Source organism: Leuresthes tenuis, unplaced genomic scaffold, assembly GCF_036924035.1.
Source record: "Leuresthes tenuis unplaced genomic scaffold, fLeuTen1.0.hap1 SCAF_6, whole genome shotgun sequence".
NCBI classification, from domain to species: domain Eukaryota; kingdom Metazoa; phylum Chordata; class Actinopteri; order Atheriniformes; family Atherinopsidae; genus Leuresthes; species Leuresthes tenuis.
Window position 1 is genome coordinate 13,216,135 of NW_027325360.1, and position 17,507 is coordinate 13,233,641.

The 17,507-nt window shown below is 41.1% G+C and overlaps 1 protein-coding gene across 1 annotated transcript in view; it reads left to right on the forward strand.

Moving 5' to 3' along the window:
- Positions 1-17,507, forward strand: part of fbxl17 (F-box and leucine-rich repeat protein 17) — a 206,972-nt gene that overhangs the window by 171,173 nt on the left and 18,292 nt on the right. Inside the window, exon 10 of the mRNA XM_072387716.1 lies at positions 15,083-15,225. Within this exon, the coding sequence (XP_072243817.1) occupies positions 15,083-15,225 (143 nt within the window). The remainder of the gene's footprint in view (positions 1-15,082; positions 15,226-17,507) is intronic.

The following is a 17,507-nucleotide window of genomic DNA, read 5'->3' on the forward strand; positions in this document are numbered from 1 at the left end:
TTCCAACCTCAAATACTTGTCGGTTTAGAGTAGCAGAGTGGTCCAAACTCCCGGTGGAGACATGCTAATATCTTATTTACAATTATGAGAGTTTTACGGCAAGTAAAAGCCTCACCGTTGCTATTAACTACAATAGTATGGGGAAACCGAAATGGCTACATTTTATTTTCAAAATCTTCAACATAGTCTCCACCTAATGTTTGTCATTTGTTAAAATACTTGCCATAAAGAAACCTCTCGTTCAAACAAAAGTTATCCATAAATTAAAACTGCATGTCTTCCGTCAGAAGTAAAAATGATCTCATTTAGTATTTTCTACACAACATTGTCACAATGTCATAAATACAATATCACCAAATGTTTATCTTCTTAAAGTAAGAAACGGGAACAACTGTTCGGTACATTAGATGGGAAAATAAAGCAGTTATGTTATTTGTGTAGTGTAGCCGGTCTGTTGGGGAAATAAGTCCATTGTCCAGTACAGCATACTGCTAAGTCCCCACATCTTGCCTGAAGTGGCTATAAAATACAGTAATTGCCACTGCCCTCTCTCTTCTGTTTCCCCTCTGAATGCCTCCTGAGCTTTGTGAATAGAAGAATAATTGCATCTTTCCTTATAAAATAATGCCATGAAAGATGTGTATGTGAGTGTGTGCACATGTGTTATTGTGCAAGTGAGAAATCTAAAAAGAATAGGGGGGGGCGGGGTTGAAAACCAAAAGACAAAAACCCCCCAAAAAAAACAAGCAAATCTGTACACATGTTGACATATTGCATATTTGATCTATGAGTTGATTTATTTAATTTCAAAAGTAGAATAATTTAACCATTTTTTCAACTTCATTCTATGTCATAAGAGGCCCTTATTATTCTGAAACATGTACCTGTTGGTAGAGATATTGAGCCAAGGAATGTAAGCATGACTCCTTTTTAATGGTTTCTGGTTTTATTTAGACATGCAGACAATCAAACAGCACGGTGCTAGTTTGAATCATTAGTTACAACTAATCATGAATGCATTTCATTTAGAGATGTGGAGAGAGGAAGATTAGAAATGGGTGAACTTTAAAGCACAACCAATCTACATTTTCCTCCAACGGTATTTTGAAGACGTGACGCCATCAGGAGAATTTTCAAAGTTATCCAAAGGGCTGCTCACTGTTTGAAAGCAGATAGGTGGGTAGAAAAGCTTGAGCTTTCTGTGTTTACAGTGCTGAATAGATTTTTATCTCATGAGCAGAGAGCATCAATGTGAGAAACAAGCTATTGCTAATTGAACGCAGGGCCTGATGCGCCAACTTGAATGATTGTTTCACACCTCGACTATAAATCCTTCTCCTCTACTCCTGAGGTGATAAAGGAACTCGCCGCTTCCTCATCGGCCTTCTTGGCTCTCACATATCTGATCTTGTGGGGCTTTTTCTGCGTTAATTTTCCAACTATTTTTCGAGAAGCGATAGAATTGGAAGAAACCTGTGGAAAAGGAAATCTATGTATCTGTCATTCCATTCAACGACTGCTTATAGTTCCAGTTGCAGCCTTGAATTTATTTCCACATGTCAAACAAGTGGCTGATCTGATAATAAAGAGCATGAAATGTTTTTTTAAAGAGATTTCCTGGGGTGGATATGCAATTCTTTCCTTCTGGCTGTCAGCAGAGCCTTTCTGGCTGCATGAACTGAGAAATGTAACAGGGACTGATGTGAAGGCTGGGGTGCAAGTAGTACAAGCCAACATCGTCTCATAAAGGTGGGGTAAAAGAAACAACAAGCACTAGAGGGCACTCTCCATCTCCCTACCCCTTTGAACTGCTCTCTTTTTTTACACACTCACCCACCTACCCCACACGTGCATAGACACATGCTCATGCACCCAGAGAACATGCTGAACATTCAAATATGAAAGTCAGAATGAGATGTTCTCCGAGCTACTAGGAGACAATCAATTTGAATTGTATTAATCAGTGCTTGCACTCAGGCCCTCTCTAGTTCACTATTCAATTACAACTATTACATCTCTCGCTCCCACCCTCCCTCTCTGTTCTCTACTTCCTCATTGTGTCCTGGTCTATATTTCTGTCTTCTGCTGTATCCACTATCTATATTAATATTTCCCCATTGTTTTTTTCCCCTGCAGCAGCATAGATGATAGATTTTAACCTAATGAAAAGTGCTTCTGTATAGATTGAAAGCTGCTTAAACACTTCACAGGAAACCCTCGTCTTTTCTGTCTCTTCTCTGTTGTTCTCCCTCACTCTCCTCTCTTGTTTCTTCCTTCCTTAATTTCCTGTTGTACCCCCCCAACCCCCAGCCACACCCCCCCACTCCTTGTTCTCACCACTTTTCTCTTCCTTGACATTTACGCTTCATCTCCTGCACCCCCTACGCATCTCTCTACCCCCAAACCCTCTTTCCTATAGCTCCCTCTTTCCCTCCCCCTTCTTTCTATGTTAAATGGGCTGCATTACTGTAATGAGCCGGTAATTTATGGAGGAGGAGTGCAGGACTTGTATCATTTGCCCACTGAGTGTTTGCCCACTCCCTCTGGAAACGCGTGCATGCAGCCCCGGCGCCAAGTCCAAACGCACAGGAAAACGGTCTAAAATAAGTGGAGACATTCTGAACATGTACACATAATGACACACTCAGAGGAACACCTTTCCCACCCCCATGCACTGGAAGTAGATCAACAGCAGCAGCTGTGGATCCTCTGTTCATGTACTCACTGGATCAATTCGGTAATTGCACTTCAGCCATACACCAGCATACAAAATTGTGTAAGACAAAAAGAAAAAATCCTTTGTACTGAAAGAAAATTGTCTTGTGTGGAGAAGTGAGGGTGATGAGAAACTTCTGCAGCCAGCTGTATTTGTCAAAATGTAAATGTGCTGTCAGAAACCAAACCAAAGTGTTTTTTCTACAGACACAAACAAAGGAAAACCTCTGCATGACCTAACAAGATGTTTTAGACACGTTTTTTTTTTGCAGTTTAGAAGTTGAACGTTCGTGTTGCATAAATTTTCCTATTTTTCCACAACTTTGCCGCTTTATAAGATTCTGCACATGGATTTAAACTCAAACCTTTTACAACAGAAATGGTCAGACCTGAAATTGGCTTGTTCATCTTTGGTCCATAGCCGCACGCCTCAGACGTAACATAAGATGATTGTAGGCTTCTATTCTGTTGCGGTTGTGTAACTGAAAAGCGTGTATTGTTATGTCACCAAGAGGATGAAGATCTGAAGAAAAATATACCTGATGTCTCCACTGGGAGGAAGGTAGGGTAAAGGAGAACAAAGGAAAAAAATACAGGCATGGTGGTGGGTTAAAAAGAATGCGTAAAAGATGCAAACAGTACACTCTACCTAAGTGGAAGAGTAAATGGAATGAAAAGGCTCAATGTACACATTAATAATGTATGTGTTTAAATTGCAAACCATGCCCATATATGTGGATGGTCTCCCACTGGGCTGTTAAACACCATGGCAAGAGGCGGTGACCCCAGTCGTAAAGAGGTTGAAGATCAACGCAGCTACTGAGGTGGTGACAGTGACCCTGAACACAGGAACATCCTTTTGAGAGGATCAGTAGCGGGAGGGCAGCCAGAGAGATGTTGGTGTTAAGAATGAGGGTAAAGCAAACATCAGAAGGAATAAAAAGGGCCGAGCCAAGAAAGGGAGGGGGTGACAGGATCTGAGGTAGACTGTGAGAAGTGAACCAAGACTGAGATGAGATGATGAGCCAAGCAAGGGAAGGGGGTATCAAATAGATAATGGGAAAAGACTGAGCAGGGTGACTGAGAGGGTGAATCCGTTTGTGGGAAAAACAACTGTGGTACTATGTTGTTCTAAAAAGCAGTGAAAGGCCTGTTATGTGTGCAGAAATGGAGGCGCGTGTTTGTTTGCAACAGCAGTCAAAGTGATGTACAAAGGCATTTTACACAGTTTGATTTGATTAGGAAAGTTGTCCTTAATAAGATTATCGCCTGATTGTACTTAAGCTGTACTTCCGTGTTGCATTTCTCAGCAGATATGATAAAGGATTTTTCCTGCTCTCCCTTTCCACATTTTCAAACATTACCTCAAAACATTTTACAATTCTTTAGCTGCACACATGTGCTATGTTACGGACGTTTCCAGTCTGGCTCTGAATGCGAAGTTACCTCCTGGAAGAAAAAAAAAAGTACTTTGTGTTTTTATGAGACATTCTGACTATGCCGAGGTTTGAAAACAAGGTTCTTAAACTGTCATTTTGCATTTAAGTGCACTTATCAGTTTCATAGATGCCGTCAAAGCAGCAGTCTGAAGTAAGACGTGAGTTATTCTGTGTGCGTCTGAAATGAGCCTTGGGAAAGGTTAGCCATAAACTGAAAAAGATGTTTGATCTAAAGCCAGGTATTGATCAAAAACACTGTCTGAGCTTGTGAAAATGTACGTGTGCGCATCCAGCACTTTGGCGGAGTGTGTGCGGCGTATACAGTAATGGCACTTGACGTGTGATTTGAGTTACGGCCAGGTATTGATCAGAAAACATCACGGCAGCTTTAAACTTTGCTAAAGAGCTTTTGGTGAGACCTGACTAAGTGCAGTTACAGACTCATAAGCTATTAGGAGTTTGCATAAAAGAGACCCTTTGTGACAAAGAGAACAAGGAAAGAGGAAAACAACATGTTTGATGCTCAGATACAAATGTCAACTTCTCTTTCTGATCATTACAGTGTTGATGTAAAAACATAGCTTCACATTCCAACTTTCTCTGAGAGAACTGATCTTCATAATGTTGAGATCGTGTCTATGCATGAAATCTGCACGGTATCTTTTAACGTATCTAGACTGCTGCTTGTTTTTATTAATTTAAATGTATTTATCTTATTTAATGTTTTTCTCTTTATATGCTTTTACATATTTTCAATGCTTTAGGTGGGGGGGAGGGCACTAGACTGCCTATATGTAGTCTTTAACTTTAAAACGATAACATAAAACCATTGAAATACAGTTTTGTGTTTTTTCTATGACATGTCCTGTGCTGTACTCCGCCTTGGTATTTAGAATGGTGCTTTTGAGTTTGGCTCCATACCTCACTGTTTGAGACTGTTTTTAAAGAGCAGGGCTGGAAGGATGAGGAAAACTGCAGCAAACTTTGCAAAAAAATATATATATTAAGGGCTTTACTTCAGGCTCAGGTTAAATTATGAATTTGCTATACATTTATACATAATTTGAAGGTTCAATGCCAGTTCATTTTATTGCTGAGAACATGAAGTAGACGCTGAAAGCTGCCTCCTTTGAAACTTTAGTGGTAACATATTGACTCATCTCAGTGGTGGTAATTTGCAGTGTCGAGTCAACGTTGTCTGTTTCTATTGGTTTTAGGATTAAGAGGAAGGAATGGGCGTAACTTGGGCCTTTCCTTGGGTGGGACTACCGGCTATTAACGGTCAACTAGCCTAATTGTGGTGCAGCTAATTGGTATTGGGTCATTTATTTTAGGGATGTTTGAGGGGCTAATTAGACCCTCAATTTACAAACAGACAAAACCACAGAGACACACTAACTGTCTTACAATGGTAACAATTTGTTGCTTTTTGTCTGGGGTGCAGGCAGGGAAACTGTGGGTCTGGTAAATGATTCCCACCGGGTTAGAGCAGACAGAGTGGACTGTTAAAAGGTAGAGATAAGGCATGGAAACAGACTTAGTGGCACTAAATCAGAGGTTTTTCTGCAGGAACGGGCAGGAGTGTTTCCACAGCAACTAGTTTAAATAAAAGAGAAACTATGTGATGTGGCATTTTCTTCTTTAGCAGAATGTTCCACCCTTCTGCAGTTAAGCTGCTAACTATGTACACAATATACTTGTGGCACTAACAGATATGTAAACTAACGTTTTGAATTCTTGCAACCTTAACAAAACTAAACTGACAACTGGGATCTTAGCAATAAGCTATGTTACTGTATAGTCAAGTTTTTAACAGTGTTAAGATTGGCAGAGAATGCTATGCCACATTAACCTGTACTCTGTCTAAGTGGTATGTAAGAACAGCCAGTTTTTTCCTGGATCTTAATAGGCTTGACGTATGAGGGCCCCATTTCTGGCCTCTGGATCCAATAGTAGCGTGTAATTACCTTTAAGACCTGCTCCCTATGCTAGGATTAACCGTAATCCATAACAAAGCCATAACTATGCTACGCTGCGTTAATTCCAGGCAGACGCATGTAACATGCATTTCAGGAAGTAGGATGCCGCTTGTCTTCATCTCTGGACCCCTTTCCTCTTCTCGATTTCCTCCCCGCTTTTTTCTCTCCTCCCCATTTCAGATAGAAGTTGTGAAGCTTTATGCCCCTCCATCTGTGTTAGATTCCAAGAGCAGTTTTCCTGTTGTGAACAATCCAAAATGGAGAAAGAAAGAAAGTGTGCATTAGAATAATTGGAAGGAGGATGCAGAGGATTAATATTCTCAAAGCAGAGGTCCATAAGAGCGAAGGTGCTGTAGGTTTGAAATAGAGTCAAATACCCTGCTTTTGCTGCAGATGGCAATGGGAACCTTTATTCAGTATTCTCTCTCTTGGTGTTGTCTTTTGGGAAGCAGGAAAGTCATAAAAGTTTATAAGAGTTTATACACATAACTGTGCACACTGCAGGCTTTTGAGTATGAAAATATTAAAATGTAAGAGGTCTTTTATGAAATGTCTCTTTATATCTGCATGGTGTGGTTGATTGAAAGGAAAATTGAGCTGGGCATCCTTCCACGATCGCAATTATCCCGACTGTCTTCATCAACTATACGTATGTTGCAAGAACTTTTGCCCCACTGCTGACTGAACTTTAACATAGTTAAAGCTAATGTGCGTCAGGGTTAGTGATGGAAGTAAATCCTTGAGAAACTTAAATTGAGTCAGATTCTTAGGAAATTAACCAATTAGGAATGTGTGCGAAAGTGTTGCGCTGGTGGAGACGGTAACGACTGGAGATTGATGGCACCACGTTTAAAACGTCTAGACAATTTTCACAAGATGCAATCTGGTGAGTCCCTGAAAATACTTCAAAGGCTTACAACTCAACAGCACAGCATCCCTGCACTGGTCAAACGTGTTGAAATACAGTCATTCGAACATTCCTTTGGCATAACAAAAGCAGTGCAGATCGAGCCACGATGAGTATGTGATATGTTCCATTTTCATTAGATTGTACTGCACATTAAGTGAAGTAAGTTTGAGAGTTGAGTGTCTTATAAAATTTCAGGATCATGTCAAACTTATTTAAAACAAGATATCACATAGAGCTATTTGTTTTGTGTCACATCTTTTTGATTCCATCAACAACAACAAGAAAATATGATCGCTTGCTTGGAAAAAAACAAACCAAAACCTGAATTTGGTTACAGGGCAGCTTCACTGGACCAACGGGGGGGTTAACAGCTTTGCTTGCGGATACTGATGCTGACTGCGGGGAAAACACTGGGCTGTACTCTGCACTCAGGTTGTTGGCATGTTTAGCACAGCTCAATCCTAGATGATGGAAGGAGAGCCTGAGGTCATCAGCTGTTTGGACGCACCTTGGTGTTAACGGGGAAACAAATACAACTTTTCCTCAGCAAAATGTTTCCTAAGTCAATATTGGTGTCAGAAGCTAGCAGCTGTAATTGTTGCCACAATAAAGCAGCCCTTAGTGGTAATTTTTATGTACTCAGTGCTATCTTCACCTGTAAGTAGCGAGGTGTTAAAAAATTAAGGGCTTGTCTCCATAAAGCCATTTTTTATTATTTGTTTTTTTTGAGTGTCAGCACTTTTTTCAAAATTAGCCCTAATGAGGAGATACGATATGTGGCCCCACAAAGGAAAATAACTGTGCCCAGCGTCTTTCTCCAGAGCTCTGCACCCCTGAAGGCTTCCAGCTGGAAATCTCAGAATTTTTCCGAAAGGTGCCGTTGTCGTCACAATCCCTCTTTTTCAGGTAACCAATCATATGGACAGAAATGGTCGAACTGGTCAAGCAGGAAAATGGATTGTGAACTCGTTCTTCCCATTTCTGCCAAAACGGAGCTGAAAAATGATGAAAACAAAGATAGAGGAGTCCACACTTGGAAACAGATTAGCCAGACACTAAAAGCTGGTGGTGATAACATTAATAATGCGAGTCTGTTAAAGATGAAAATGGTGCACATTCAGTCCTGTGGCTGAACACGCAGGCTCTTCACAGGGCTGTTAGCCCTCCTGAACAATGTGCTCTGACACAGCCAATCCTCTGAAAGGATTCTTTCTTAGAATTGCCCCTCTTATAACCTACAACAGGCCTGGGACCAGGTTCAATTTAATAAGCCAGTTGCTTTCGCACAAGTCTGAAATTGACTGTGCTGCTGTCTCTGATGGATTGTGTCATACACTGATCTCTCCATGCACTTTGGCTGTCAGACTGAGCTGTGATGAGCTTATCCTTTGACGTTTTGAGGGCAGGCATCCCCTGTTTGGTGCCTATGGTGAAAAACAATGTAAAACAAACAGTTGACTCGCAAATTGATAACACCAAAGCAAAAGGGATAACGCTGGTTTGTCATAAAACCGCAATGAGAGTGAGGACATGTTGTCAAGACGTTGTTGTCATAGAAACAAAACAAAACAAAAAACACCCCATCAGATTACTTTTTCGATGAAATGCCAACAGGAAGCGTTTCCCAGCGCGCTGCCAGTGTGTCTCACACAGGCACGGGCCCTTCGTATGAACTTGTGATTACTTTCCAGAACTATAAGCTCCGGCCCTCACATACACAACCTTCATTTGATGAATATATGGAGATTATTTTGTTGTAATTGATACGCTAGATATTCTTTTAATTGATGAAAATTTGCTGTTGTTTTATCGGAAGGAGAGTATTGATGTCATGGGTCCACTGCATGCGCCACATTATTTATTTTTACATTAACATATTTCAGCAATCTTCTTTAATGCCCCGCCCAACCCCAAGGAATCCTCCAGGTTAAGAACAATCTTACACCGTAATTGTTCAGCCTACTTGAGTCCTGATGAATAATGCCAGCTTGTTAAGTGAAGTGAGGCATTGTTCTTCAGTGCATGTATGTGTGTGTGTGTGTGGATTGGTGAGAAGTGCCTGTTTTCACTGATGAAGGAAAGCCTGTTTTAGGTCACCTCGCTTATAGCTCCCTCTCTCCTTATCACCCCTTCACTGTCCATCTGTCCTTGGGCATCACTCAATCTCCCCCCTCACTCTTCCTGTCACTCACTCACCTTTCCCATCTACCCCTCTACCTCAAACATCACATCCCCTTCACAAGGTTATCGCACATCCACGACTAAAACAGTCTGCGTTTATTTGTAGTATTTTCTGATGCTATTCCACCGTAAGACCTCAGCCACTTTTTGTTGTTGTGCTGTTGCTCCCTCACTACTTAAACATTCTAGGGTCTGTGGGTTGCCTCTCTTTTGCCCCCATGTGTGTAAACACAACCACTTAAAGCCATGTAAGTGCATGGTACCACAAAGCTCTGAGTGTCAGTTGGTATGCACATCAGAGGCTGATGTGGAAAATGTCCATACCCACAGCACACTGCCTTCCCTCTGACTTGAAGCTTATTAATTTCCCACATCGAGCACGTCCCATGAAAAAAGGGCTCTCCCTCCTTGTGTCACACTCAATCTGTTCCTCTTCTCCCCTGAGTCACTCTACTAGGCCTGGCTGATTTCAGTTCCCCGAGCCTTTGATAGCTTTAGCCCAAAATGTCGGGGCAAACAGCATTGCCTTGTCCAACTCCAGCGAGCCGAGTTTTGCTGTCTTTGCTTTGCATTTCCTTTTTCTCTTTTTCTGCCTTATATCTGCTGCTTTTATCTCATTTGGAAGCTCTCACTGGGTTTTTGTCACATCACAACACAGCGGGCTTTTTTACCATCCAAATCAATGGATTGTCAACATTCCTTCTCTAGTTTCCCCCCTTGCTCTCACAACTTTAAATTTATTGTTTCCCAGCTCTCCGCAGGCCAAGTAAGAGTCTTTTTCTGGTTTCCCACCTCCTGTGCCTGTGTGTTTTAAGTGCCCTACTTGATATGCTGTTTACTGAATTAGTTTTGGACCCAGTCGGGCTGGGGATTTTAAAGATGAGTACAGTCTGTTCATCTGTCCGACAGTGAGGCTAAAACTTTCCAAGTGAAGGCAGACGCAGTTAAGTGGCATCCACATGGGGATTAAGTAAGTCACCCCACACCATTTCATACTTTGTATGACATATGTGCTCACAATAGCACATTTTCTTTAAATGCCTCCTTTGTGATATTGAGCTCTCTGTGTATTTGTTTGCTGATTGAAATAGTTTTTATTTTACTACGATGCAGAAAAAGTTATTTAGAGATTGTCTGTTAGAATGGCTTTAATGCCATTAGGTGCATTTCAATCAGTTGTTTAGATGCGCATCGAGAAGTATCGCATTGGAAAATAATGATGGAAACGCCATAATTCAAACGAAAATACGTTCGCTCGTGCTGGGTTTTGGTTGATTTGAATGAGATGGAAACAGCTGTGTTCGTATCAAGTCTGACGTAGCGCACTTTCACTCCGAGTCGGGAAACCGGTAAAACATTTACAGGCTGGTTGTCATGCTAACCTGCGGAAAACTCCCGCGAGTTAGTAGTTTTCACCAAAGTCTGTACTTTTGATGGAAAAACACATGATTCAAATTTCTTTTAATGCGCATTTCCCAATGATTCGAATCACTTTTGGATGGAAACATGACTACTGTTAACAATACTCAATAATACTATGTGATAATTATGTAATTATAATTAACTGCGCGAATGTTATGTAACCATTGATTTTTGACTTGACATCTCATTCTAAAACAGTATTACATTGGCTTTTGGGTCGGTACTCCAGACATGACTAATATCTACTGAGTCCAAGTTAAGTCCTGTGAGAAGGAGTTTTCCTTTAAGTACACAGCAGCACAGGGCGGAGGGCAAAACTTTGACATTTTTAAACACAGGCAAAACCCAAGTGATTGTCCTCAACATTGAACATGACAATTGTTCTCCCTGGAATACATCAGCAATAATTGGTGCTTCCCTGTTGTCCATACTGCCGTATTTGTGCACACACACTGCCCTTATTAAACCACGGTAAGTCTTTATCAGATACTGTCACATCTTTCATAGGTGTTCTGTCTTCATCAGTAGCTAAAATGTGCTTTATAGGATTACCAAAGACAGTCATGGGGATGGCTTCATAGCAATATGATAGCAGTAATGGTACACCATCATTTAGGAGAATGTAATAAGTGAATATCTAATATGGCTCTAAAAGATGCTTAGCCGCTGAACCGCTGACGTCAGATTCAGCGATAGGAGAATAAGCTGATTAAGGAAGGTTTCTTCTCAAGTTGCGGTCATCATAGGATTGACCAATTCCTGACCTCGCTGTCAAGAGTGCCGTTACCTTAGCCTAGAACCTCCTTATATTGGGATAAATCTGCCATTCATGGGATTAGATAACAGTTTGTGCCTGATATGAAAACGTAATAGGTTCTAGAACCTCCAATCAGGAGATTAGGTAAGAGTTAATAGCATACCAAAGATTTATGGTTTTACTTTGTTGTTCACCTTTGGTTGACATTTGTCTCTGCCCTTTTTTTTTATTTAAAGGTGTGAGATGAGGCCTTGAGGAAACCAGTATACCATTTCAGAAGTTATAGAATTATCCACGACACTCCACATTGATTTGTTGACTGATTTGTTCTTTGGTGATTGATTGACACAAAGATAAGTTTGCCCAAATCCCAGGAGATCTTTGAATAAACAGAAGTGATTGGTTTTAAATGTGACCTCCACCTGTTTCTGGTATTTTGATGAAACTTTATTCCCCGGTGACAGACTTGGTAAAAGACAGGTTAAATATACCATGCTCTAAATGAATAATACCCAGGATTTGAGGTCAATCTGTTTCTCAGCTTCTTTTCACGCTAAAGGAGGAATGCATAAGCGCAAGTGCACACACACACACACACACACACACACACACACAAGGACGCATCCTAAAGCCATTTTCAGGCAGGGCAGCCGAGTGTTTCCTCATTACCGTCTGTGTGACTCTGTAGTCACCACTCAGTCACAGCTCCTGCTGCCAGAATGGGAATTTACCCATTTACCCTCTTTTCTTTCCTCTGACTCTTCCACCTCTTTTTCACCTCAACTTCTCTTGCATATCGCTTCATCTGTTTCTCAGACAGCAAATCAGTACAAGTCAGAAAAGACAATTTCCTGCTCCTCTGGTTTCTTTTGCACCAACAGTCTAAAGCTTTTGAAAATCCCACATTTTCAGACCTTTCATAACATTTCAACCAATGTAATTGACAGTTTACCGGAACTACCCTAAAAAGATGAAGAGATTTTGAATAGAAATTGTGTTTAAGATGCTTTTCATGTTATTGAATAGTGCCCAGGTTTCAGCTGTAGTCTCTACCTGGTATTTATGCTAGCTAGCTATAGCGAATGACTGATGCTGTGGTTGAAAGTTTGCTAATAAGTCGAGAAGTCTATTATTTATCTCCATTAAGGTTGTATATTATATTGTGATTAGTTATGTGGGAAGGACTCTTCTTGTGTTCAGTTCACAGATCAACACATTTAGTAAAATAAATGTGTCAATAAGTGTTGCGTCTCTCTTTCTGCTTACAAAAAAGTCATAAAAGTGAAATGCTGTAGTATCACTTACATTCCTCAACCAAGCATTTCTATGCAAAGACTGTCCCAAAACTTTGATTAGTCATACATTGTATGATTACGTACATCCTATTATAACATTAGAAAAAGTCTGAATTAATAATCACAAATTTAGTATTTCAACAAATAAATAACGTGCTTTGAAACATGTCTTTGTGAACAGTTTCTGTGTGCTTTTCTTACAGCGCACACAGGGATATTAGATTGTAATAACAACCAGAAAAAGGATAGTTGATCAAGCATGAAATAAGTCAGACTAGCCCAACATTCTGAATCTCCAGTTTGCCAACTTTAGAGTTCAACAAAGTAGCATAGAGTGTTATTTGTTGCTCCAATCCTTTCTTGCAGCTAGCTCAAACTGCCATATATTTCCTTGAAACCGTAAAGTCTGGAGCCTCTACAATTGAATTTGTAAATCGGCTTATGCAAGTGGTGTGTGTTTGGGTGAGTCACCAGGAACTGCAGAAACAGTGTTTTCAGTGTCCTGTTATTCTCATTCACAATACTAGACCCCTGTCTGCCCACTTTGTCGAAGCAGGAATGTGGTGTTTGCAAAACAGAAGTGCAAAAGAGCTCCGTTTGATTTGTTGAGCTCTCCTCTTTATTTGATCTTCTTTTCTGTCAGAAACCCCAGTTTTTCTACAGGGGGGTTTGAACAGCAGGGATGCGCTTCTTTACTTCAGATGAAAGGTTTGAGCACTGATAAGCAAATTCTGGAACATGTGATTGAACACGATAAGGGGAAAAGGATGCTCTTGACGTATTTCCAGCCTTTCACGCGCTCAAGCACACAGACATATAAGTCTCTCAGGTTTTTGGCAGCCTTTCCTATATTTCACTTTAGTCAGAAACAACATGGCTACCTCGGGTTCTTTTCACCCATCTGGCCGACCGATGCCTCTTCCCCACAGTGCCATTTTACATGAAACATACAGTATCTTCAAAGCTGTGTTACTGCCTGGTTGGCCATAATGTGCCATTATGTATGGCATGATTGAGCACTAAAGGAACCACATGTGGTGCACTTCAAGCAGCCAGAGCTACATATTACATATGTTACATACTGTGCGTAAGTTTGTAATCTGTGTGTCTAAGGATACTCCACGTTACACAGCAGGAAAGAAGTTTAAATACATAAAGAAAAGAGCACATCCATTTCCTCTCTCCTGTGGAAACGAGGTCCTGCACCACACACTCACATATACTGTATATACCTGCGCATTAAGTCTCGGACTGCGAGTACTACCCAGTGTGTAGTAAGAGAAGTGATGTGCTGAGTGCATGTTATTTTAATGCTGTAATCTGTGGAGAGCTAGTCATAACAGTGAGAAAGTGAAGAGAACATTTTTTCTCTCCTTATTGAAGCAGGAATGTCTCAAGCTTGTTTGTTAAGAAAAAAAAAAAAGTCTGAAGTAGAATGGATTTCTACGAATGCGAAACAACATCAGGGCTAAGTAGCCATTTGAAGGCGCTGTCAAAGGCTCCCTCAGCCTTAACCCTCCTCCTTTCATCTTTCTCTCATCCCTCATTCCTCCTCCTACCTTCCCATTCTCATTAGTGATGGCTGTGAGAGTGGAGAACAAAGCCTTGGCCTGCCAATCGATCACCTAGCAGTGCTATCAATCGACTGGTGGAGCACAGGTCCCCACCATCTATGCAAGGATTGATGGGTCAAAGATTGATGAGGAAGAGTGTTGTGTGTCTGTCTGTGTTTGTATGCTAATTGTAGATTCTTTGAGCTGGATTACACAATATTTAATTTCACATTTCTAGTTTCTTTTGATAGTAAACATCATAACAGCATATGTTAGATATGCTCCAGTGTGTGTGTGTTTGTGTGAGGGAAGTTATGTATGCACACATGCTGTGGGGTTTAACAAGGCCCCCAGACACTGACAGATATTTGTTTTTGGTGGATACTCTTTACCCTGGCAATTTGTTCCTACCCTGGCAGCAGTAAACACACACATACACACACACACACACACAAGCAAAATTAAATCATACACTGGCATGGAGACACACTTTACTCTGGCACGGTGTCGGTGCCTTTCAGTGCTGTGACTCATGCCAACGATCTGATGGATGAATCCTGCAGCTGTCTGAGCAGGCATGGATAGATGTGAGATTTTTCAATATGCATGTGGGCATGTGTGTATTTTCAAGGTGCTGTATAAACATTGGAATCATGTGTCACAGCTGACCAGATGAGTTGCCCCGGTTTCATCTCAAATTTGCGTGCGTCCCTGTGGGGGGAACAATGCTGCCACATTTGCATGAGCAAGGTTGTCAGACTAACACCTTTTCCGATTTCTCTCTCCTCCTCCCTCTTTCTCCCCCCCCCTGTCTCCATCTCCTGTCCACAGCTTTGATAGCCATAGGCCAGTACAGCAGTACCATAGAGACGGTGGATGCTGGCTGGTGTAAAGACATCACAGACCAAGGAGCCACACAGATTGCTCAGAGCAGCAAGTCCCTCCGCTACCTGGGCCTCATGAGATGTGACAAGGTAACAAGGCTTGGCCCATAAAGTCTGCCGGTGTCAGGTTTGCTGTCAGTTTGTGCCTGCCTGCGTGGTTATGTGTGGTACTTACTGAAAATAAGCCTATGAATGTATCTTCAAATGCACCAGATGACTGGAACATTAGCAACTTGGATGGGCATTGCAATGGCTATTTGCACTTTATAGACCAACTCTAGCATCCATTTGTAGACAGTCTGCAGCCTTATTTTCTTGAATAAAGTTGCAACCCTTATTTACTGCTTTGAAAATCCTTAATATGTATGCATGCATGCCTGTGCATATGTCTGATCGTGCAGCTGTCATCACTGCACACTGAATATACATTTATTTTTGTTAAGAGCATAAGTACTGTATATGTATTGTTGATAATACATTTTAGAAATGGAGTTCTCTGAAAGGAATCCTATGCAAATTACATTAAAGGCTTGATGAATGATGTATATACCAAGATAATTTATTGAAAGTGGCCTCGGTATTATTGCTAAGTACATTTCTACATACCTTTTTATATGAGAGGTTTTTTTTTTTTTATCTACTACCTAACCATAAATCACTGACATAACCACAGACATGCTCTTGAATTTTCACACGAGAAATCTTAAAGTAGTCAGTGCAACTGTGTCTGGAGGATAGTGCCGCCTGTGCCCAGCATGTTTTAGTGGTACATGATTGAGTCAGCAGGCTGCGTGATAACGGAAGGTAAAGTGACATAATGAATCCCTCTCAGACTGACTTTGGGATGCCTTTAGGTGTTAGTTGACAGTCTTTTCAAAGTCACCTTTACACTCTCATCTGGCCTCTTACCTGCCCAATCGCTAGCCTCGTGGAAGCGCGTGTAGTTGTGCTGCCATGGTTACGACTCCACCCACCTCTCCAGTTGGTTCACCAAAGCTTCTGCCACACACAGATACATCCACTTAGATTGGGATCATGCAGTCTGACATGAGTGGGATGAGGGCAGACAAGAAGGGAAGGAGAGCAGCTGGCTTGACCTAAACACTTTAGTCTGCAGTAATTTTGTTCAGCCTGCTGTAGCCGAGTGCACAACACAGGCCTTTGTCACAGGGCTGATGGACTTCCTCATAGTTTGTTAAACTGGTCTTTAGGAGTTCTTTGTGTTTTTAGGTCTAAAGCAACGTTTTCATTTGGTTTTGGGTTGAACAAATTTAAAATCCTCTGTTGCGCCTCTTACAAAATAGTGATTGGAGATGTTGTGTGGGGATTAAAAAAGGGAGATTTTGACTTATAGTCGAGGCTATTCAGCAGGTTGGAAACTCATCATTTTTATTCCTTCATTATAAAGTCAGTGATATCCGTGTGTCGTGGCCTCAAAGTTGACCCTATAGATTTCTCTGATAAAAATTAATACTCTCAGATCGTTAAGCGCGACAAGAACATCAGTGTATCATATTTATCTATTTAGACTGTAATAAAATTAAAATATATGAGGATTTGACAGTGACCCCCATTTGTTAGGTCTCAAGAGATGAGGCAGTGTACTCGGCTCACATTATTGCAGACATGAATGCATATCTATCATATTTATCTGTATGTAGTAAAGAGTAACTGCATTACACAGCAGGTGATCACTTAGATTCCATTTTCATTTAGTTCACCACTACCTCACTGACTCAGTGACCCAGCAATCGATAGCTACAGCCAAGCTGTTAAAAACTGGAATGACCCACAACCCATTTCTCTTTTTTAGATGTAATGGCAATAGTTGAATAACAGAAGGAGTTAATAATTAATTTCCTCCTGCTCTTAGATATTTGCCGATGACTCAACCACACAAAGTAGTCCCTTGTACTATAGTGCGAGTCAGAGACACGGGTTTGACAGATTTCAAATTTCGGTACAATGCCAGCTCTTAATAACAGAGCTGACAGTTAACAGTTTTCCTTTTTCACCCCTTTGTCTGCTTTCTCACTTTCACGCCCAACAAATGTTTTGACTTCTACAAATGAGCCTGGCGCTGTCTGGAAAAGACTGTTCGGGGTCTGCTTGAGGTAAAGCCGTAGCAACCGCTTTCTTTGTGGTTGTTGTTGCTCTTGATTGCGTTAGGTGAGAAAGGGAGTTGCAGCAGATAAGGCGACATTTCCATGAGTGCAGAGAGAGGAATGGGAGTAATACAAAGTTCGCTCAGAGGGAAACAAATAGAAATAAATGTTGTTATTACTGATGTCGCAGAGAAAACGAGTACCGTAAAGCCAGTTGTTATAGTGAAAAAGGTAAGAGGCAGAGTCGGACCTAGGGAAGCATGTCTC